Genomic DNA, 24,032 nt, shown 5'->3' on the forward strand with positions numbered 1-24,032 from the left:
GATGGGTTTCAAGAAAGCATGACGGAAGTGCAACAGTTCATTTATCTATGCATTCCTTCATTTGGATTTTCTTGGGTTGAATCAAGCAAGAATGTAACTTCATCAAAGCAGGAATTTGGGGCCACTTAGGACAATTGATGCCAGTGGGCAAAATAAAACACAGGGATCATGAAGCACATTGCAGTGTAAAACTGCTGGACATTGTGTTCTCTGCAGCATGTAGTTTGAAGAGATCGCCCAGCTCTAAACTCGGCACATGTTGGGTGGTGCACCTTCCAATGTCAAGCGAGGGCGGCTGCTTCATAACAGTCGAGTGCACAATGAGGAGCTTTGTTGATGGGGAGCCGCTAAATAATGTAATATGAGGCGAAGCCCGGATGCTTAGCAGCAGCACAGAGATGGAGGGAGAGAGAGAGAGAGAGAGAGAGAAGGGGGGAGAGGGCTCAACTGCCATGGATGCCACAGATGCACCCACTAAAAGAGCCTTTACACACCCTCTCAGGGCTGAGAAAGAGGCCATGAGATATACCACACACACACTGAGGTCAAGATGGGCACAGAGAAGGCTTGGCTGGCATGGCTGCTACTGACAGCTTTACTAATAGAGCTTATGCATGCTCTAGCAGGGCTGCAGAAACAACTTTGAGACACACACACACAAAACACACACAAGGAGACAGACAGACACACAAACACATGCATGCACATGCACACACACACACACACTCTCACACACACATACACACACACACACACACACAAACGAAAGCATGAAGGCCAGCGGACCGACACATTGTTTGCATTATTCCAACTGAGGCTGTTTCCATAAAGCTCTGCTAGATGCAAAAAGGCCGTAAATGGTATGGTTAAACATCAAGCTCAAACACATGCATGCACATGCACACACACACACACACACACACACAGAGTTCCTCTGTCGCTGTTTCCCGCTCTCTCTCTCTCACACACACACACACTCGGCATACACAGCGAAACACTCCCCACTAACTCAAAGCGTCATTCCAATGACCTTCGCTTTCTCATCACTTGTGCTATATAATGAAATCACTGTTGGCTCTCAGCTAGATTGGACCATTTCCCAGACTAGACGTAGGCACTATGTGCTATCTGCGCTCCGTGTGTGTGTGTGTGTGTGTGTGTGTGTCTGTGTGTGGTGTCTTTGTGTGTGTGTGTGTGTGTGTATGTGTGTGAGAGAGAGGGAGATTGTGAGTGAGCGTGAGGTTCTGAAGTGTATTTTGGTATGTATGCCCAGATTGCACACACACCCATGTGACCATCGATGCCCTTAGATGACTGTTTATTTGGGCAGTGAGGCGTGACATTATATGTTCAAATGTATGAGCGTGCATGTGTGCATGTGCCCTGATATACTGTATACATGCATGCCTGCGTATGTGGGTGCCTCCATGCGTCAATGCATTCATGTGTGTGTGTGTGTGTGTCAGGATGTCTTTGGGGGCCGTATATCCGCACAGATTGTGTGTGTGTGTGTGTGTGTGTGTGAGTGCTTTATGAGTTGTTCAGTTTGAGATGAGACACCCTTGCCCTGAGATAGTAGAGCAGCCTACAGGGGTGTGAAGGACAGGGCTTTTGTCATTAGCTTTTCATATAGACTCAACATATGGCCTTAAGGAGGTGTGTGTGTGTGTGTGTGTGTGTGTGTGTGTGTGTGTGTGTGTGTGTGTGTGTATTGTGTGATGATGTGTATTATTCAACATTATTGTGTGTGTGTGTGTGTGTGTGTGTGTGTGTGTGTGTGTGTGTGTGTGTGTGTGTGTCTGTTTGTTGTCTGTGTGCTGATGTGGTAAAACATGCTGCATTTCTTTGTATTCATGTCAAGCTTTTACGAGACTGTGGCAGGTAAAGCTTGGTTCAGTGTAAACCCCATGGCAGTGTGTCTGTGTGTGTGTGTAGGTGTGTGTGTTTTTGTAAGTGAACTTCACCTGCAGGGAAAACAGTGTTTTAGGGGGAATTTTCCATCTTCTGTGAAGCCTAAGTAATGAGGTGTGTGTGTGTGTGTGTGTGTGTGTGTGTGTGTGTGTGTGTGTGGTTTGGTGCTTGTGCTGGATGTGTGTGTGTGTAATGACACAGTGACAGGAACAGCTCTCTGAGCGGACAGACAGAGAGGCCCTGTAGGTGGAGGACCCCACCCCCCCCTTCCTGCCCCTTACCCCTCTGTCTTCTCCTGCACTTCCCATCCATCCATCCATCCATCCATCCATCCCTCTCTCTCCCCCTCTGTCTATCTCTACCTCCTCATTCCCCATTTCCTTGCTCTCATTCCCCACCCCACCCTTCTTTCATCTTTCCTCTGATATGTCTATCCTGCCCTGGTTTCTCCGTTTCTCTCTGTAATAAGTCTCTATATATATATATATATATACTTCATATCACTCGCTCACACAACACACACAAACACACACACACACACACACACTTTCTCTCTCTCCCTCCTCTTTCCATTTACACTCTCAGGGGTTGCTCACCTGGAAATAGAATTGTTATTTGTTGTGCATGGCGCTGCACATGTTGTGAGCATCTGTGTGTTTTAGTGTGTGTGCATGTGCTAACATTTGTACATGTGCATGTTTACGGACGGCTGGGCTTAAAGCTGCGTCTTTTGCTGATAGAAGCAAACACTGCACTGGAGCTCCCAAACACACACACACACCCTCCTTGCTGTGCCCCCAGTTGGAAGCACTGATTGGATCTCTCTCTGCTGGATCCGACGCAAGAAGAGAACCACCCTGGGGTCTGGGCCCAGTACCAGCTTGGCCCAGGAAGAAAAAAAAAAAGTAAAAGTGTGTGTATGTGTGTTCGTGTTTTAGAGACTTAGAGACACTCCAAGGAAGTTGTCCATTTCCTCATTGTGTCTGAGCATCTGTCCCTCTCCAGTCTCTCCTCCCCTCTCTCCCTCCGTTTTTTTTCCGGCTCCGGGTGGGTCTTTGCAGGAGAGCCAAGCTGCTTTCCCTCCACCCTCCACAAACTGATGCAATGAAATCTTAGCAGTGCACATGCAGGCTAGCACTTTATCCACTGGTGTAGTCCAATGGGTGAGAATGGTTACATTGGATATGTTAGAGTGTGTTTGTGTGTTAAAGAAATCTGTGTGTCCGTGGGTTTGTTTGAAATAAGTGTGTGTGTGTGTATGTGTGTGTATTATTGGTCGGGTGGGCGGTAATAATTTCATGTTGTGCCCTGCAGGGAGGCAGTCTGGTGTCAGGCCTTGTCAGAATGTCTGTCTGTCTGTCCCGATTCTGTTTTTTTCTCTCTCTCTCTCTCTCTCTCTCTCTCTGGGCAGGTTTTTTTTTAAATATGAAACTGTTCTGTGAACTCTGTATATAGTTTTATTGGAGGCTATTACACCTGTCAATGTTTTTATTTTGTAGTATTTAAACACCTTATACTGTTTTAATAAAGGTGTGTTAAGTCTCTCTCATGCTCAGTCTTTCACAGTTCTATTCAGTATGTATTATTGGCATGACATCTCATTACATCTCTCTCTCCCTCTCTCTCTCTCTCTTTCTCTCTCTCTCAGGAGGAAGAGATGTTTCGCCCCAACATGTTTTTCCTCTTGCTGTTGCCCCCCATCATCTTTGAGTCTGGGTATTAATTTTACACAAGGTGAGCGGGCGTTATAGTATGCATGTGTATAGGTAGATGTGTTTGAGTGTGTGTCTGTGTTTCTGTCTTTGTGTGTGTGTGTGTGTGTGTGTGTGTGTGTGTGTGTGTGGTGTGTGTGTGTGTGTACAGTATGTGAGCATGTCTGATCATTATGAGTATTATTATTAGTGTTGATTGATTGATTGATTGATTGATTGATTGTTGTGTGATTGTGTGTGTGTGTGTGTGTGTGTGTGTGTGTGTGTGTGTTTCTTTTTCAATAATATTGATCTCAGCATCTTAACCACCATAATTGGTTCTTTTCTGCAAAGTGCTAATGCCCTCCCTCCCTATCCTGACTCTTTGATCTCCTTGTGTGTCCCTCCAGAGGAAACTTCTTCAGAAATCGGACCATTACACTTTTTTCGCCGTGTTTTGGAACTGCCATCTCTGCCTTCATTGTGGGAGGTGGAATCTATTTCCTAGGCCAGGTGACCCCTCACAAGCACAGCCCAAGCACGACTTAGCAGCTAAAAGCTAAGGGGGACAGCTTTTGAACTGTGTTGCTAGGCAATGTTCCTCATTATTATTGGATTTACTGGCATGTTCCCATTGATATTGGTCAACAACTTCTTTCTGGAGAACTTTTAATCATCAGTATTTAGGCAAATCGTCCAGGGAACTGGTTATGTGGTTGCCCCAACAACCTCACTAAAATACGATGACCAATGTATCATCATCCTGTAAGAGTTTAACCCCCATTTTAAGAACTTCACAAAAGAACATGTTGATGAAATTTTTTTTAAATGTCTTCTCTTCTCCATTTCTTTCACAGGCGGATGTGATCTACAAGATGACCATGACTGACAGGTGATTTGTGAATAGATGAATTCATGAATGCATGATTAATGAACACGTTTGTGAATTCACATGTAAGGGAATCAATGCGTGAGTGAGTGAGTGAGTGAGTGCAGACACACTCAAGTTCCAGGTTTGTGAAGTCACACGCACACTAACTTCTAGCATACCAGTCTCTAGTCCTTCTTATTTCCCATGTGAAGCTTAGCAGAAATTGTGCCAAACTGTGCCAAGGTCATGCAAAGAGATTATGAGGACTACTGCACTAATGTCTGCCTTCAGTAAGCTGCAAGTCACCCAGGAGAAAACAAGCTGGTTATAGGCAAAACTGAAACCCTCATAAGAATGCCCTGCTAATGCTAACAGTACATCCTGTATAGTGCATAAATAGCCTTTCATAGTGTGTTTGTGTACACTTTGTATTAGAAATAATATATTCAACATTCATGCATTATGTGTGTGTGTGTGTGTGCGTCTGATTGTGTGTGTTTATGTATGCAATTATTATTTCCCTTGTCTGTAGTTTTGCCTTTGGATGCGGCTCATCTCAGCCAGTGGACCCTGTGGCCACCATTGCCATCTTCAATGCCCTCAGCATTGATGGACCCTGTGCTCAACATGCTGGTGTTGTTGAGGAGAGAGCATCCTCAACGGCAGCTGTTTCCATGCGTCCTCACCAAATTAAGACTCTCTCTCTCTCTCTCTCTCTCTCTCTCAGGAGGAGGAGATGTTTCGCACCAACATGTTTTCCTCCTGCTGCTGCCCCCATCATCTTTGAGTCAAGCATCTGGCTACACAAGGTGAGCCGAGGACGTGGTGTATGCATGTGTATAGGTAGATGTGTTTGAGTGTGTGTCTGTGTTTCTGACTTTGTGTGTGTGTGTGTGTGTGTGTGTGTGTGTGTGTGTGTGTGTGTGTACAGTATGTGAGCATGTCTGATCGTATGAGTATTGTATTAGTGTTGATTGATTGATTGATTGATTAATTGATTGATTGTGTGTGTGTGTGATTGTGTGTGTGTGTGTGTGTGTGTGTGTGTTTCTTTTTCAATAATATTGATCTCCGCATCCTTAACCACCATAATTGGTTCTTTTCTACCCAAAGTGCTAATGCCTCCTCCCTATCCTGACTCTTTGATCTCCTTTGTGTCCCCTCCCAGGGAAACTTCTTCCAGAACATCGGATCCATTACACTTTTCGCCGTGTTTGGAACTGCCATCTCTGCCTTCATTGTGGGAGGTGGAATCTATTTCCTGGGCCAGGTGACCTCACAAGCACACAGCCCAAGCACAACTTAACGCTAAAGCTAAAGGGGCAACTTTTTGAACTGTGTTGCTAGGCAATGTTCCTCATTATTGTGGTACTGGCATGTTCCCATTGATATTGGTCAACAACTTCTTTTCTGGAGAACTTTAATCATCAGTAGGCAAATCGTCAGGAACTGGTTATGTGGTTGCCCAGCAACACTGCTAAAAACATTGGCCAATGTATCATCACCTTAAGAGTTTAACCCCATTTTAAGAACTTCACAAAAAAGAACATGTTGATGAGAATTTTTTTAAATGTCTTCTCTTCTCCATTTCTTTCACAGGCGGATGTGATCTACAAGATGACCATGACTGACAGGTGATTTGTGAATAGATGAATTCATGAATGTATGATTAATGAACACGTTTGTGAATTTCATGTAAAGGAATCAATCGTGAGTGGGTATATGGTGGGCAGAGTGCACACCTCAAGTTCAGGTTTGTGAAGTCACAATGACACCAACTTCCTACTCAGTCTCTAGTCCTTCTTATTTCCCATGTGTAGGAAGCTTAGCAGAAATTGTGTAAAACTGTACCAAGGTCATACAAAGAGATTAGGAGGACTACTGCACTAATGTCTGCCTTCAGTAAGCTACCAAGTCACCCAGGAGAAAAACAGGGCTGGTTATAGGCAAACTTTGAAAACCCTCATAAGAATGCCCTGCTAATGCTAACAGTACATCCTGTATAGTGCATAAATAGCCTTTCATAGTGTGTTTGTGTACTGCTATTATTAGAAATAATATATTCAACATTCATACGTATGTGTGTGTGTGTGTGTGCGTCTGATTGTGTGTGTTTATGTATGCAATTATTATTTCCCTTGTCTGTAGTTTTGCCTTTGGATCGCTCATCTCAGCAGTGGACCCTGTGGCCACCATTGCCATCTTCAATGCCCTCAACGTGGACCCTGTGCTCAACATGCTGGTGTTCGGAGAGAGCATCCTCAACGACGCTGTTTCCATCGTCCTCACCAAGTAAGACTCTCTCTCTCTCTCTCTCTCTCTCTCTCTCTCTCTCTCTCTCTCTCTCTCTCTCTCTCTCTCTCTCTCTCTCTCTCTCTCTCTCATGCTGTCTCTCTCAGTTCTATTCAGTATGCATTATTGGCATAACCATGACATCTCTCTCTCTCTCTCTCTCTCTCTCTCTCTCTCTCTCTCATGCTGTCTTTCTCAGTTCTATTCAGTATGCATTATTGGCATAACCATGACATCTCTCTCCCCCTCTCTCTCTTTCTCTCTCGGTAGCTCTCTCTCTCTTTCCCTCTGTTTTGTCTTTTAAGTATGTTATCTGTATTGAACTATTCTGTCTCCCTCTCTCTCTCTCTCTCACACACACACACACACACACACACACACACACACACACACACTTCCCTTGCCCTGCGACTTCACTTTCTAGTTAATCCCTCCCTTATCTCCACTCCATGTCTTTGTGTCAGTTTCCATTTAGAGCACATACAATTACATATGCGCACGCACGCACACACACACACACACACACACACACACACACACACACACACACACACACACATGCACATCCACACACACACACACACACACACACACACACACACATGCACATCCACACACATGCATGCATACACACAGATGGACACACTCAGACACACACAGTTGCTCACTTGCATGCATCTGCATACATTGGTATTTGCATTTGCTTTTTGGGGTATGTTATTTTCTGGCAACAACAAACAAATAAGACAACACACAGCACAACACACACACACACACACACACACACACACACACACTCAGACCTCATTACAACATTCCCACATGTATGGTTCAAATTTGCTTTCTCCTCTTTTGGTTCAGCATTTGCCCTTTTGTTTCCGCTCTTCTTGCCCTTTTTCTTTCCCTCTTTTCTCACTTCATCTCTCCATCCATCTCTTCCTTCCCTTTCTCTATTTCATAATCTTTCTTTCTTTCTTTCTTTCTTTCTTTCTTTCTTTCTTTCTTTCTTTTCTTTTTTCTTTCTTTCTTTCTTTCTTTCTTTCTTTCTTTCTTTCTTTTTTTCTGTCTGTCTGTCTGTCTGTCTGTCTGTCTGTGGTGAAATGCACGGCAGGAGAAGCTAAACAAGGTGCTTTTATGCTTTAGGCCTTCTCAGTGTTAGCATTAGCTTGATACCCCAGCACATGCTACTTTCATGATGCTGAACGCTCCACATACCACAGGCTCTGCTCCACATGTCATTGCACTGTACACTCAGTGGCCTGCTTTAAAACAGGAACGCTAGCATTAGCGCCCTGCTCCAACACAGGCTTCCTGTGTGCTGTTAGATGGATAGATAGGTAGATAGATACTTTATTGATCCCCAGGGGAAATTCAAGAGTTGCATACTCAGTGTAAGGTGATGTCAGACAGGACCATCTGTGGCCTGTTAGCATTAGCGTCAGGTCTCTGCCCCATCATAGGCTGCCTCCATACCTGTGTGGCTAGTTAGCATTAGCGTCAGGTCTCTGCCCCATCATAGGCTGCCTCCATACCTGTGTGGCTAGTTAGCAGCGTCAGGTCTCTGCCCCATCATAGGCTGCCTCCATACCTGTGTGGCTAGTTAGCATTAGCGTCAGGTCTCTGCCCCATCATAGGCTGCCTCCATACCTGTGTGGCTAGTTAGCGAGCGTTAACTTTAGGCTTTCCATTTGTTTGCATTAGCTTTTCACTCAAGCTCAGGCCAAGCTTATGTCATTGAGCTCTCTGAGGCCTACGGGCTACAGCCCAGGAGCCTGAACCGCAGGATTTACCACGTTTGAATAAACTTAAAGTGGCCTTCCCTCACAACCTGGTCTGTGGAGACAAGAGGGAATCAGAGTTTGTTGCTACAAAGGCATCGCATTGAGCATTTTGATTGCAGCTCTCAGGATAATTGCCCCTGAGGTAGAGTTTCACTTTACTTGGAATGTCGTAGTAATCACATAGGATTCAGGACTGTGTCCGTGTGCGTTTGTAGGGTGTGTAGAGTTTCCTGGTAAGTCGACACACTATCTGCCTTGAGTAAGCTGTGCCGCTTCATTAGACCAGGCGGACTGGTCAGACTGGATGATCAAGTCAGGCCTCAGAGCTTGTGTCATATTTTATACACATGTTTCAACACATTGACAACGCATTTCGGTCGTTGCTTTTACCTTACCGAAAGCCTACGCATGCCAGATTCCATCCAGAAAGTAAAGAAAAAGGAATGTTAAGCTGTTCAAAAAATAGCAGTGTTTGCATTTTTCTATAGAAAATTTGTGGGGTGACATCGAAAATGCTGTTAATTTTTTGAAAAGCCTAACATTCCTTTTTCTTCACTTTCTGTAAAGGTATAACACAAACTTGATCAATTTTTGATGTGCAGTGTTCCCAATGCATTGATAATATAGAATTAACAGCTATTCTAAGGATTTTGAGCTTTATTCAATTTTTTAAAACACACTGCTTTTATTCTGCACACAACTGTATGTATGTGCACATGTATTGTGTGTGTGTGTGTGTGTTTAGGTCTGGGAGTATGCATGCAGGTATGTGTGGTGTTTTTGCAAGTTTATGTGTGTGTGTGTGTGTGTGTGTGTGTGTGTGTGTGTGTGTGTGTGTGTACAGCCTGTAGTACTAACACCCTTGGCTAATTTACACAGCACTCATAACACACACCCCTTGGCAGCTGCCCTGCCTGCCGTCCCTGAGGGGAATGCGATGCCCATTCATAATGAATGGGCCCTGGTGCTGCGGTGGTTTGCTGCTGTTAGCGCCTCTTAAGCACCCATCACTGTAGCCGTAGCAGCACCCTTCCCGTCTCCTGCCCTAATAACCATGCCTCGGTTCCTGGAGAGCGTCTTCTCCAGTTTCTGTCTCGCATTGTCTGTCCACACGGTCACCCGATGCACAACTCTCCGCCCACACACACATACACACACACACACACATACACACCCCTGGTTTCCACACAGCAACGGTCAGACCACTCCTAACATTACTTATTCATGCATAGTAACAGCAGCAACACTAGTAGAAGCTTTGGGAAGCCTGTGTGTGTGTGTGTGTGTGTGTGTGTGTTTCTCTCTCTCTCTCTCTCTCTATACTGTCACATGGGTGACATGTTTTTCTTAGCGAGCTCTCTGTGAAACACACATACACAACTTGTTCCTCAGCATATTTGCTTAGATGTGGTATCATGAGAAAATTACTTGTATTCGTAAAGACTGTGTTATCTGATCTAATGTTCTATATTGGCATGTGAGATAAAATAGTATTTTGTCTTGCCTTGTTGATGACACATTACTATCATGATAACGGGCATGTATCCCTCTAGGAACATTTGAAGGAAGTGAAGGAGCAGCATGCTGGGGAACGGGTTTATCAGGCATTGGCTGAGGTGTGTCAGGCTCATGTTTGTAGGCTGGCTGATGACGCTTGTGTGCCCTCTCCTGGGCACAGTCTGGAAGTGCAGGAAGAGTGCAGGGATCCATGACCGTATCTCTTAACAGATGAAGGGAAAACAGAGCTACAGTAGAATCCATGTGTAGTTTAAGGAATTATGTAGAAAATTAGTTTTTGACAACAGAATTTATTTTTTATATGGAAATTAGCTTATTTTCAAGTATTTTCTATTTTTGTCCCCCTCATGTAAATATATGTCATACAGTGGTGAGTCACTATTATGTGTTTTTCAATAACATGTCATGTTTTGTATTTGGGCAATTCCACGGAAAATTGAGTTTTTGTCACATCCATAACACCAGTGAAATCCCTTGGCATTTGTATGATGTGAATGATAACATTCATTTTTTGTGCATTTTTTCTCATGTACATTCTTCAGCCAAAAATAGCAAATGCTCAAATTTCATGTAATCATTCACATCATACCATACCATCACATTTTATTGGCGTTATGGATGTTACAAAAAAAATAATTTTCCATGGAATTGCCCATTTATAATGGTGTTCTACAGTACATATGGAGGAGTTGCTCATGGTGTTGTTGATCTGTAATGCTCTGGGATGACGAACAACTCAACATTGTTTTTTTTTTTTATTTCAATACATCTTGTTGTATACATCCATTATCATGCATAGCATACAGTGGTGTCCTACATACTCTATGACTGCAGCGTTCATGTTGTTGGTGTTATTTCTGTTCCACGCAGCACTGCCGAGGGCTTCGCTGGCTCCGACAACTCGTCGGTTACAGGCTGGGAGACCTTCCTCCAGGCACTGGGCTACTTCCTCAAGATGTTCTTTGGCTCGGCCGCACTGGGCACACTCACAGGCCTCATCTCGGCCGTCGTATCCTCTCTCTCTCTGTGTGTGTGTGTGTGTGTGTGTGTGTGTGTGTGTCTGTCTGTCTGTGTGTGTCTCTGTGTCTGTGTGTGTGTCTTGTGGAGACTGTGTGTGTGTGTGTGTGTGTGTGTGTGTGTGTGTGACATGACACCAGTACACATCATGAGTGTGCGATAAGTGTGTCTGTTTTTGAGTGCGGTCCTTGACTGTTCTGTGCTCAGAGTCTGAAGCACTTTGACCTGAGAAAGACTCCGTCTCTGGAGTTTGGGATGATGATCATCTTTGCCTACCTCCCCTATGGCCTGGCAGAGGGGATCAAGCTCTCTGGTAAGAAAGGTCCACTCCCTTAACCGGTACATTTACATCTCACCGGTGCCCTAGTAGATTAAGAAGAAGAGATATGAAAAATAGCAATAAAATTGCTATTTGCTTTGTTGCTTTATCCGTAATTTGAACTATTAACTGCGGCATATACATTGATTTTGCAAAATTTCTTATTAAAAAGCCATGAGGTTAATACACGGGAGCAGCTAACATGGTATTAATATGAGTTTATTTCTTTGAACTTGTCCCGCGGCTTATACAAAATGTGGCTAATGCACAGGAAATTACTGTATAGCAGATGTATTTTAAATTCCTTTATTGTTCTTTACTCTTTCTTTTAATCTACGTGCCATCACTACTGCCACTAAGGTTTTGTGTTAGATGGTCGAGATTAGCGTGACATTAATCTCTTTGTGTGTCTGTGTGCAAAATCTACCAATCCCGAGTTTTATGAAGCTTGCTTGATAGGCGTGGCACGGGGGAGAGAGAAGAAACTGTTTAACTCTGGAGTGGTTCCAATTCTCAGACAGTGGCCTGCTACTTCTGCCCTCCTATTCAAGTGTGTCTTTAAATGTTTATGCAATTTGTTTGATGGACCAATTTCTCTTCCCCTTTGTTTTTTTCCCTCTCTTTCAAAGTTTGTCCCAGAATAGAAGATTCATTGATTTATGCTTTGCTATGTACATTATCTAGATTGCTAAATGTTTTCATGCTATGTGCTCTGTACTCACTGAACTCTCTCCCTCTCTCTCTCTCTCTCTCTCTCTCTCTCTCTCTCTCTCTCTCTCTCTCTCTCTCTCTCCCCTCCTCATCTCTCTACTGCAGGTATCATGGCCATTCTGTTCTCAGGGATTGTCATGTCTCACTACACCCATCACAATCTGTCTCCTGTCACACAGATCCTCATGCAACAGACCCTGCGCACCGTGGCCTTCATGTGTGGTCAGTTAACGCATACACACACACACACACACACACACACACACACACACACACACACACACACACACACACACACACACACACACACACTGTGATATACTGACAGACACACACATACAAACTCACACAAACACACACACACACACACACACACACACACACACACACTGTGATATACTGACAGACACACACACACACAAAACTCACACACACACACACACACACACACACACACACACACACACACTGTGATATACTGACAGACACACACACACACACACACACACACACACACACACACACACACACACACTGTGATATACTGACAGACACACACATACACACAAAACTCACACACACACACACACACACACACACACACACACACACACACACACACACACACACTGTGATATACTGACAGACACACACATACACACAAAACTCACACACACACACACACACACACACACACACACACACACACTGTGATATACTGACAGACACACACATACACACAAAACTCACACACACACACACACACACACACACACACACACACACACACACACACACTGTGATATACTGACAGACACACATACTTGTTTATCACACACACACACAAATTATATCAGAAATTGTAGTAAAATTATAAAAATAAAAAAAAAAACTGTTGTTAACCTGTTAAGAGTCTGACCCTCTTCCTGTTTGTCTTTACAGAAACGTGTGTGTTTGCCTTCCTGGGCCTGTCCATATTCAGCTTCCCACACAAATTTGAGTTCTCCTTCGTCATCTGGTGCATTGTAGGTGTTGGTCCTCCACAGCTAGCGGTTCCTCCGGACTTACTCCCGGAACAAACACAGATGAAAAATATTTAGAGAGAGAGAGAGAGAGAGAGAGAGAATTCAGCTGAGAGAGAGAGAGAGAGAGAGAGAGAGAGAGAGAATTCAGCTGAGAGAGAGAGAATTCAGCTGTAACAAGACCCTTGATGGTCAGTGCAGCAGCTCTATGAAGCTCCTCACAGACCCATAAGGCGTGTTGCTATGCAAAATATGTGCTTGTGTTTCACATTGCACATGCAGTATTCTGTTAACTCAATAGTTCTAAATAGTCTTAACTTCCCATATCAACATGTTCTCTTCTAAGACCCATTGAGGCCAAACCCAAGTGTCCAGACATACAGTTTAATTTATTAATGATGAACTATGAGTATGAGTAATGAGAAATGAAAAAGTACTGTTTATATGTTAAAGCTATAAAGTTGTATCAGCGATAGCGGGGATACATCACTTCTGTTGATGTTGAAACAAAACAGAGAGCTAGTTCGCTACTCCCTCCCCCTCCCTCCCATGCAATTAAAACTCTCCTAAACACACATCTCATCGGTTATTGGTTGAAACACTTTATTTTGCCTTTGAGGGGTTGCCAACCCTTGTTGGTAGCAATTGTTTTTATATACAGATCTCGGAGCCTAGGCTGCCGACAGAGACAGAGACAGAGACACGTTTTTTGACGGCCTGCTTATGGGGCAGGCAGCTAGCGGATCGTTAGGAAATGTTAGATGAATGTGATCATTTATGTTTGGGCCTTTTTTGGGCCTGAAATCGCTGATACAACCTTTAACTTGTTAAGTTGGCTAATGTCATAATGTCGACTAAGTTATATACTGTTGTGTATTATTCCTCTAAAGTGAGTGGATGCTGTTGTGTATTATTCCTCTAAAGTGAGCGGATGCTGTTGTGTTTGGTAGGTGCTGGTTCTGTTGGGCAGAGCTGTGAATATCTTTCCTCTGTCCTTCCTGCTCAACTTCTTCCGGGACCACAAGATCACGCCCAAAATGATGTTCATCATGTGGTTCAGTGGTAAGTCCAGAGTGTGCCCTCCCTTTCTTCTCTCTCTCTCTCTCTCTCTCTCTCCCTCTCCCTCCCTCCCCTCTCTCTCTCTCTCTCTCTCTCTCTCTCTCTCTCTCTCTCTTCTCTCACACCAACCTCATCCTCAGCCTCTCCTGAGTGTCCTCTCTCTTTAAAGCGGCCTTGTCTGTGTGTCACGCCACATCTCCGAGGATCTGTCTGGCGTCCATAAAGACACAAACGATGCTCAGAATAGCCCTGCCAGACAACAGTGCGTCTTCACGTCCCACGGGGCTGATAAGGGGAGATTTGCCCCCCGGTGGGGCAAACTTTGATCTCCCCTCCTGCGTCTGTCAGCTACAGTAGCTAGCAAGTGATCCAGGAGCATATATGTTTTTTGTTTTTTTTTCCTGGTCGAGTATGTCTCGCCTGGTATTAGAGCCTTGCATTGTTTCTTGTTTTGAGTTCAAAAAGCCTTTTTATTTCCGCAGTAAAAGACCCCCCCACTGGCGCCTTAATGCAGGGGCCTCGACCAATGAGGGGCCTCCTAATAAAAATAATGATAATCACTAATATTAAACGGCCGTGTCCGTATTCGCGGCGTCAGTTATAGCCTACTTTGTCTTCTCTTCTAAAGTGTAACAAAATGTCACAAAACTTAATAAATCCCAACGGGTGTGTAGAGGAGCTAGAGGAGAGGCTGAAATGACAAACTTACAAACTCTGGAGATAACGTGGGTAGGATTGAAGCAACGATAAACGAAAGACGTGGATTCCTGTAACTGTCCATGAAAACAGAAGGCATAGCAGGTAAATATCGTAGCAAATGGCCTTGCAATGAAAGGGCTTTAAAAACATGTATTTCACTTGTCTCACTGGAGTGAACGCAGAACATGGGCTGTTGCGCAAAGAAATGAATTAGTGATCAGCACATCTCCCTTCACCAAAAGCTAAGTTTGTGCTAACCCATTCGCACAAATAATAGCCTATGTTATGTTTTCTCCATTGTTAGCATTGAGATGTCTCCATGTAGGGTAGTATAGTGATAATGCATAAGGTAGCCAATGTTCACGTCACATGAGCCAGCTGCTTGTTCTGTAGGCTAAAAGTATTTATGTCCCTCCCAAGCTGCGTTAAAATGGTGTGTTAAGTGGACAGAATTTCAAAAAACCTCCTGGGGAACACCCCGACACGACAAACACATGCACTTTTGAAAAGCTTGAAACGTCCATATGTGTAGCCTAACGCATCTTTTAACTTAGCCAGCCAGTGTTGTGAGAGTTCAACGCTTGTTTTCGTGCAGTAGGCTAGCCTTTTTGATAAGCGATGTCAGGAGTAGGCAGACGTGATTAAGGAGGGCTTTCTGTTCCTGTTTATGTAAAGGTTTTACATAGGCTCAATAATGATAGGCCTACACACTGCATGTTATAGGCTATATTAACCAAAAGCGCACGTTATGTAGGCCTAAATAGGCGGGTCAGATCGCGGGCCGGGTATCATTTAATCATAATTAATTTTTGCGGGGGGGGCTTAAAAACATACAGCTCAGGGGCCTCAGGTGGTATTAAGGCGCCCCTGCCCCCCCCCCCCATGTCACTGTCTGATGGTTAGGGTCTCCTCTTCACTAGCCACTGGCATAGCAACATGACATGACAAAACACAACATCAACATCAGTTGAGGGCTGCAACTTCACTTTTTAAAAGGCAATATCCTGGCCGGACTACTGTTGTCAGTGATGTAAGTATTTGAAATGAACATGATTTCTTAATGTCTAGTGAAATATCAGGGCCATTTTATGATTAATTGAAACACATTTCTTACATATGGTTCCTTTAACTAAAGGCAGCACCAATATGACTCACTGCTCTGCTCTCTCTCCGTGGCTGAGAGTGAATTAGTAATGGTTGGCGTGGTTGGCGCTCTCATTGCCCTGAGCCTCCCTTTCATATGTGCACCGTTTGAAGCATGAAAGACAATTTCGCCACGCTTCAGTCACTCTCCATGTACTTGATGTAAACACTACGAATCACTGTTTGTGGGACACCAAAGGCAAATTAAGCTCTTCAGCCGAGAAAAGTCACTTTAAAAGCTATTCATTACCAGGGTGAAGCCCGACCCTGAGGTTGAAGTTGTTGAACACTAATAGTGTTTTTTTGCTGCTTTAATTATTTGTATGTTTCTCTGAGTGCTTTGTTGTTACCACGTACATACAGAGGGGGGCAGCATTGAGGTAAAATAAATTCTAGATGACATACTGGAGAATGATTTGCTCCCTGTGAAGCATAATCAATGGATGCAATTGGATTGGTAGTTTTAGATATACCCAGGACTTCCTTGTGCTGTCTGTAATGGATTACCCACAGTGGCCAATCAACAACTAAGCCTATTTAACATTACACAACATGAACCAGGATACAATGACAATGCACAGTTGGCTGGTGGCTGTCGCAAAAGTGCTGCATGTTGTACCCAGGATCCGTAATGGCCCTACTTCACTGTACCACCTGCGCTGCCAGTAGCCTGAATGTCCAATCAAAGAACCAAAGCAACAAAAACAAACTCACCAAAATAGTAACCTTCATGCGCAAACAAACAGCTTCACCAGATGCAGATTAAGAGAGCAGCCTTCATGGGCGTTTCACTGGGGTTATCAAGCAGGCATCCTCCTTCATCTGTGTTTTGTAGAATTCGTCCCACGACACCTCCAGAAGGCTCCACAGTAGTGGCTGCTGTCCCAGACCCACATCCTTCCACACTCATGATGGGTTCTCTAACAACAAATGCTTCTTTCTTTGTCACCGTGGCCGTTTATGATCTGATCAGCAACATAACCAGACAGAAAGCGAGCCCCTTATGAGGACTCCAACAAATACCAAAAAAATGTACAGTCATTCCTCCTACATAATTTTACTACTACCGGTACTCTTTTGGCACTTCAGTTCAACATGATACACATTTGAGCATACATTTTACAAGGTATATCGGTAGAATAAGAAATCCCAAATACTTTTGGTGAAGTTATTTTTTAAGGCTTTAGTTCCTGTTCTATGTGTATGTACAGTCTTGTAGAGCTGAAAAATACGTCCTCAGGGCACCAGACTAACTTTTTGCATTGATTGCACTGGTGCGCCTAACTTTTTTATTTAGGTGCACCCAAATTTTTAATCGTGTTGCCTTTAATGCCACAATTTCAAGGTCACCTTTTTATTGGTCTCCATATATATTCTGTGTGTGAGCTGTTTTCAGAGCATGAACCGGGAATGGCAGCATTGGGCAGAACAGTAGGCCTACTTTTGTTAGTGGAAAAAAAAACCCTCTCTATGGGTCTATTAGCTTAATGTTTTGTTTGTTTTGTCACGTTTATTTCCTTTATCCGTTGTTGATTCTCTGGTGCTCAGGTCACTCAAGACACACAGCCTGTAGCAGTGTACAGGAATATCTTGATCACAGCCAATCAGAGACAAAGACCCGCCCCATCCCTGTCTCTAGTTTAGACCATGATATGATCCTAACATGAGATTGAGTATGGTCAAAGGTAGTGTTGTCACGATACCAAAATTATTGTTTCGGTACAGATACTAAGTGAAGAACCCCCCACCACCTTGACGCCATCAGTAATATGAATATCGTGTGATCATTCACATCAGTGGCGATCCTAGAAATTATATTAAACCTAAGAGTAGGCCTAAATTAATTAAATACTATAGTCTAGGTAGATTAGCAACAATCTCTAGAGCCCTGGTTCTTTCAGTGCACCTATGGAATCCAGTTACTCAAACATAAATGTGCCATTTTGCTTCTTTCAAGACTGTACATTTTGGTACAGTCAGTTAGATGACTGCCTTCTGAGTCCCATTTTTTTTTATCACACACAGACAATTTTGCCTCTACAAACCTTCAGTAAATCAGAGTAGTAATGAGCTCCTTAACGATTGCCATCATCATTACTGCACTCGTTACAGGACGTCCAGAGGCTCATTTGGCCCTTGCTGTCTTGCCTGGGGTCTTACTCAACTCAGCCCAGCTATTGATTCCCCATGTTCCCTGCTCATCATGTCCAAGACTTCTCTCTCTTCCCATTTACACATTTTTTTTTTCTGCCTCCTCTAAATGTAATCCCAACTTCCTTGTTCAAATTGCCCTTTTGGTTCTTTCTCCCCCTCTCTTTTTTCCTCCCTTTCTCTCTCTCTCTCTTTCACACACACATACACACACTTTCCTGTTTTTCACATTGGTTCTTCTGTCATTACTTCTGAACTTTGCTCCTCACATCTCCTCCCTTGCAGACTTTCGCAGGGCCATCCCCTTCACCCTGAGCCTCCACCTGGTCTATAACCCCCTGACTCCTGCCTCTTGTTCCTCCTTTCTTGGATCCACCTCCCTTATTTGGGGTTCTGTTTGCTCTTTGCCTTATGATATCCCCATGTTCCTCCTGATATATAAGTATACTCTTTTGATCCTGTGAGGGAAATTTGGTCTTTGCATTTATCCCAATCCATGAATTAGTGAAACACACTCAGCATACAGTGAACACACAGTGAGGTGAAGCACACGCTAATCCCGATGCACTGAGCTGCCGGATACAGCGGAGCTCGGGGAGCAGTGAGGGGTTAGGTGCCTTGCTCAAGGGCACTTCAGCCGCTCCTACTGGTTGGGGTTCGAACCAGCAACCCTCCGGTTACAAGTCCGAAGCACTAACCAGTAGACCATGGCTGCCCCTTGTCTGCCGACTTGTCGCTCAAAGTCCTGGTTCTCTGTCCACTCCTGTTCCCTCGCAGGCCTGCGTGGGGCCATCCCCTACGCCCTGAGCCTCCACTTGGGCCTGGAGCCCATTGAGAAGAGGCAGCTGATCGGCACCACCACCATCGTCATCGTGCTCTTCACCATCCTGCTGATGGGCGGAGGCACCATGCCCCTCATCCGCATCATGGACATCGAGGAGAGTCAGTCTCGACGCAGGAACAAGAAAGACATCAACCTCAGCAAGACCCAGAAGATGGTGAGTGTGTGTGTGTGTGTGTGTGTGTGTGTGTGTGTGTGTGTGTGTGTGTGTGTGTGTGTGTGTGTGTGTGTATTGTGTTTGGTCTGACCATGTGTCATTATATTGTCACCGCTGACCACATTTGTCTTCTGATCACACACACATTACACTGGTGTGTGTGTGTGTAAGGGAGAGAGAGAGACTGATTTCGGCCTGTTTCCATCAGATTGGTTTTGTCACTGTGATACTCACAGATGTGATGTAAAGTGATGTACAATATGTTATCTAAAGTGATGTAAAAGTGTCATATTAAGAGTCTGTTGGTCCCACTTGAGATTTGCAGCTCGTTCATTAGAGCCTCATTCTGGGCATATCTATGCAGCGCCCCCTCGCTGACCATGGAATGTTTCAATATGAAATCAATATTCCAAAGGACCACATAATCTTTAAAACTGCATGGCACACTCCACACACACACACACACACACACACACACACACACACACACACACACACACACACACACAGTCTCACACACTCATTCAAACCCCTCCAGCCTGCTCTCAGTGTCCTGTGCGTTCTCTGATTGGACCAGTCAGCCCATCAGACCCAATGACTGCTGCCGTGATTGATGAAGTCTGTGGCCAACAGTGCCACGTTTGCTCCAAGGACCTTGAGACCTGATGAAATATCTTGCTCCGCCTTAAAAATCTTTGGTCTGATCATGCGGAAGTGCGGCCTGCCCAGGGCAAAAGCTTATTGGCCCCAGCGAGCCCTCTCCGCTCATTTGTTATTAGAGCTCTTCTTAGAGAGAGGGCTATTTGCGACCCCTTCTCTCTCCTCTCTTGTTTCTCCTTCTCTTATTTCAAGGAGTTGCGTCAGGTAAGACACGTGTCCAGAGGGCGGAGGACACTCTATGTCTCACACCCCTCTCTTTATGTCCTGCCAGAAGATTCCCCTGTCCTGTGTGTGTGTGTGTGAGTGTGAGTGTGTGTGTGTCCAGCCCAGCGGTGTTTCCTCAGAGAGATAGATCTCTCGTCCACTTGGGGTCAGTTGAAGGATGTTTACTGATTGTGGCATGGCCCCATGGAGGATGAAAGGCTTGACGTGATGTAACACTTCAAAGCAGCCGCTGTTCAAAAGGGACACCGTGCTGACTGGGGATGAACGGCCTGTTTTTATTTTTTGTTGTTGTTGCTGCTGTTGTTTGCCTTAATAGTATCTGTTTTATTTTGTTACACCAATGTGGCTCTGTTTGAGTCAATGTCTGCTATTTTTTCCCCTGCTTTTGGGGAATTTCTTTCCTGTTGTTCCTGCCTCTCTCTCTCTCTCTCTCTCTCTCTCTCTCTCTCTCTCTCCTGTCCTCATGCGAGGGTACAGTAACTCTGTTGAGTTTTAACTGTTGGATTATGTTTGCTACTCTCTAGTGCTGACCTGCATCGCTCCAATAACTTTTAACCTCTCTCACCCTCCCACCATGTCAGGGCAACAGCACAGACTCAATTTTTGTTAACGCAAGAAACGTTTTGTTAACTTCTGTAAGAGGTTAACTTTTCTCTACTTCTTATTTATAACTAATCCCTCTCTCTCTCTCTCTCTGGCTGTCAGGGTAACACCATCGAGTCGGAGCACCTGTCTGAGTTGACGGAGGAGGAGTATGAGGCTCATATCGTCCAGAGGCAGGACCTGAAAGGCTTCATGTGGCTCGATGCCAAGTACCTCAACCCCTTCTTCACTCGCAGGCTCACCCAGGAGGTCAGTGCAGGCTCTCCCACGGCCCATCTCTCTAACAAATGAAATAACATTATGATGAAAAACAATACATTCATAAGTTTATTTCACTTGAATGCACCTCAAAAATGATATCCATATTTCAGTTTCAATTTTTTTGCACAAAACTATTAAATGCTACATAGGGGATAGGCTAGTCTAGTAGTTGATATGACCATATGCCATGTAAAATAAAAGAACACTTTTAACAACAAAACCACAACAACAAAAAACATACCTAATGGCAAGATCTTGCCCTACTGTATGTTCCTACAGCATCTTTCTGTGTAACAGGGAAGGGGACTTCTCTGAAGCAGTATGCAGTATGGTCAGCAGATTCCCAGTCCTCCAGCTCAGACACTTCCTCATTCATTACTCTCATTGATCTGGGACAGAAGCCCAGAACTGTAAACTAATAATGAGCTCCTGTTCTTGTGCTCGAAGGTTTGGCCCATCCTCCAGTACTGTAGTCCGGTGATGGCTTAGACTTGCTAATGAGTCTGACTTGCTAATGAGCCTATGCCTGAGAATGAGTGTGGTCCAGACTGAGGCCAATATGTCTTTGAGTGTCTCAAACATGCACTTGCAAGACTTTCTGTGTGCTTTGGGCTGGATGAAGTCCTTGAGTTGTATGCTTGATTTGTCTACTGAACTGTTGTACGTCAAGAACATCAATTCGGCTACTTTCATTTTAATGTTCTGAGGAGCCAATCTTTGACCTAAAGTCAGTTGATTCCTATACTAGCAGCCGCTTGATAGTCTGAAACAGAGGCTGGGATGATGGCCAGTATTGGCAGTTTTGATCATGTGCTGTGGAGACTTATTGCTTTCCTCTAGTTTAACATTGTGAAATGTTAGCAGACCAGGGCCCGTATTCACAAAGAATTTTAAGGCTAAAAGTAGCTCCTAATTGGCGAATTTAGGAGAAACCTAAATGGTTTTTTTGTTGTTGTCGTTGTTGTTTTCTTTCATTTTACAAGGCATATGGTAATATCAACTAGACTAGCCTATTCCCTATGTAGCATTTAATAGTTTTGTGCAAAAATTGAAACATTCAAGTGAAATAAACATGAATGTACTGTTTTTCATCATAATGCTACAGGAGCTTCCAATCGCGTGTGCATTGTACTGTAGGCATAACTAAGGGATGCAATAACGCCACCAACAACAACCAAAACCAGCCTACTTATTGTCAACATGCACACCAAATGTAACGTGTCATTGTGAATCAAATTAAAATGTTCTCCTCTTTGCAAACAGGGATAGGCATATGGTGACAGATTAATTAAAACATTTAATTACATTTTTTTATTAAAAATAAAAACATTTTGCAAAGAATCAATCCGTATTTTTCATTAGGCTACTAGACTATTTGTTTTGCCTTACTCTTTATTCATTTAGGCTATTTATTCAGTTATTCATCATCTTCCGTCCTTCGCACTACTTGTGTAGCGCACGCATTTTCAGACCTGTCACCTGTCACTCATCATCGTAGGGGAGGTGTTTGGAATCATTCCCGCGTTACAATCATCAGCCAATCAAGGTGGTCACTTCAGTCAAGCTTGTGCATGAGTAATGACGTCATCCATAGCAACGAAGACTCACTCTTAGTTTAGGAGTTGTCATTTTTCCTTACTCAGAGTAGGTCTGAAAGGCTTTGTGAATAACTTTTAAGAGAAAACTCCTAGCTAAAATCTTTTAGTGCAAGTTTTTTAGGAGTACTCCTAATGGTGAGATAAAATGCTTTGTGAATACGAGCCCAGAACAAGGACAAGAATAGTGTTGAGTTCAACAATCATTATCAGAATGAGTTCACATAAGGGTCAAAAGCCGAATCATGTGGGACTGCTTCTTGCATTGAAGTGCCTGGCGGCTACTGTGCAGACACAGAATGATGATGATGATGATGATGTAGATTTAATACTTTTATCTTATGGATCCTGATGGGGCATCTCTGTGATATGTGATCCGTCTGATCCAGGACCTGCTTCACGGCCGCATCCAGATGAAGAGCCTAACCAACAAGTGGTATGAGGAGGTGCGACAGGGCCCTTCTGGCTCCGAGGACGATGACGACGAGGGCGAGCTTCTCTGAGCTCCTCTGAGCTCCATTAAGGTCAAAGGTCAAGGCAGGGTCAGGAGTCAAGGTTGTGCACTTTGACTCCAACGGCAGTCAGTGTTACCAGTGCAGAGGCGTGGCCTCTCTAATCTGCACATGAGCACTTGGTGGATCCCAACCACTTGACCCACCCAGCACACCCCTCCTCTGGAGTGTACCACTTGAGCCAAATGAGGCAGCAGTGTAATGAGCGCTGTGGGAAAACACAACTGTTATGGGGTGTGGGGGTGGACTAACTAACACTGTGGAAGTGTTGAATGAAAAAAAGGTGAACTGGGATTGTTACGGGAACTCCATTGAAGGATTTACGTTTTCTTGTTTAAAAAAAGGGCAGGTGTAATGAAACTGTCCTTGTGCACATTTTTCTGTGATGTAACCCTCTGAAACCCTCATGTTGTGTCACTCCTTTGTTAATCTTTTTTTTCTTGTTTTCACTTTGTGTGACAGACTTATAGAGGGAAGGCAGCGCTAGTGAATGTTTTTGCTTTAGACTTTCGATCATTATATCGACTTTTCATGTGAAATACTGGTAATGTTTTGTATTTATTGGGCGAGGGATAAAGCTAATATATCTTAAGCAAATCTTTCACATTCTTTTATTTTGATGATTTGTTTACACGAATGAATGCATTACGGATGAAAGATAATGACCATTCTTTGTTGAAACAAAAATCAGTTTCATTATGAATGTTTCTATGTCAAGGAAATGCTTTTATAATGTGCAATCAGTGGTTACAATAAAACTCACACCCTCCCTCTGTTTACCTTGACATTTGTCATTTAATCTTCCGCAAACATCACAAGGTGCTTCTGTATGTGTGTGTAATCCCCTTCGTAAGATTACTTTAGCGAGCTGTGAGTGTGTTTTCTGGACTGCATGCTGATGGATGGGATTTTATCTTGTAATTATAGACCCGGGGCTGGGCGAGACACATCTCACGCACGGCACTGTCACAAAGTTGCTCATACTGATTATTT

The 24,032-nt window shown here is 43.9% G+C and overlaps 1 protein-coding gene across 1 annotated transcript in view; it reads left to right on the plus strand.

Annotated features, from left to right (window-relative positions):
* slc9a8 (solute carrier family 9 member 8) overlaps window positions 1–23,814 on the plus strand; it is a 32,051-nt gene extending 8,237 nt beyond the window's left edge. The window contains exons 5-17 of the mRNA XM_048240447.1: window positions 3,560–3,627; window positions 5,267–5,282; window positions 5,642–5,743; window positions 6,073–6,107; window positions 6,622–6,765; window positions 10,935–11,073; window positions 11,289–11,394; window positions 12,217–12,333; window positions 13,054–13,136; window positions 14,084–14,195; window positions 18,963–19,183; window positions 20,774–20,920; window positions 22,917–23,814. Of these exons, the coding sequence (XP_048096404.1) occupies window positions 3,560–3,627; window positions 5,267–5,282; window positions 5,642–5,743; window positions 6,073–6,107; window positions 6,622–6,765; window positions 10,935–11,073; window positions 11,289–11,394; window positions 12,217–12,333; window positions 13,054–13,136; window positions 14,084–14,195; window positions 18,963–19,183; window positions 20,774–20,920; window positions 22,917–23,030 (1,404 nt within the window). The 3' untranslated portion in view covers window positions 23,031–23,814. The remainder of the gene's footprint in view (window positions 1–3,559; window positions 3,628–5,266; window positions 5,283–5,641; window positions 5,744–6,072; window positions 6,108–6,621; window positions 6,766–10,934; window positions 11,074–11,288; window positions 11,395–12,216; window positions 12,334–13,053; window positions 13,137–14,083; window positions 14,196–18,962; window positions 19,184–20,773; window positions 20,921–22,916) is intronic.
* The last annotated feature ends 218 nt before the right edge of the window (window positions 23,815–24,032 follow it).

Source organism: Alosa alosa, chromosome 4 (genome assembly GCF_017589495.1).
Source record: "Alosa alosa isolate M-15738 ecotype Scorff River chromosome 4, AALO_Geno_1.1, whole genome shotgun sequence".
Taxonomy (NCBI): Eukaryota; Metazoa; Chordata; class Actinopteri; order Clupeiformes; family Clupeidae; genus Alosa; species Alosa alosa.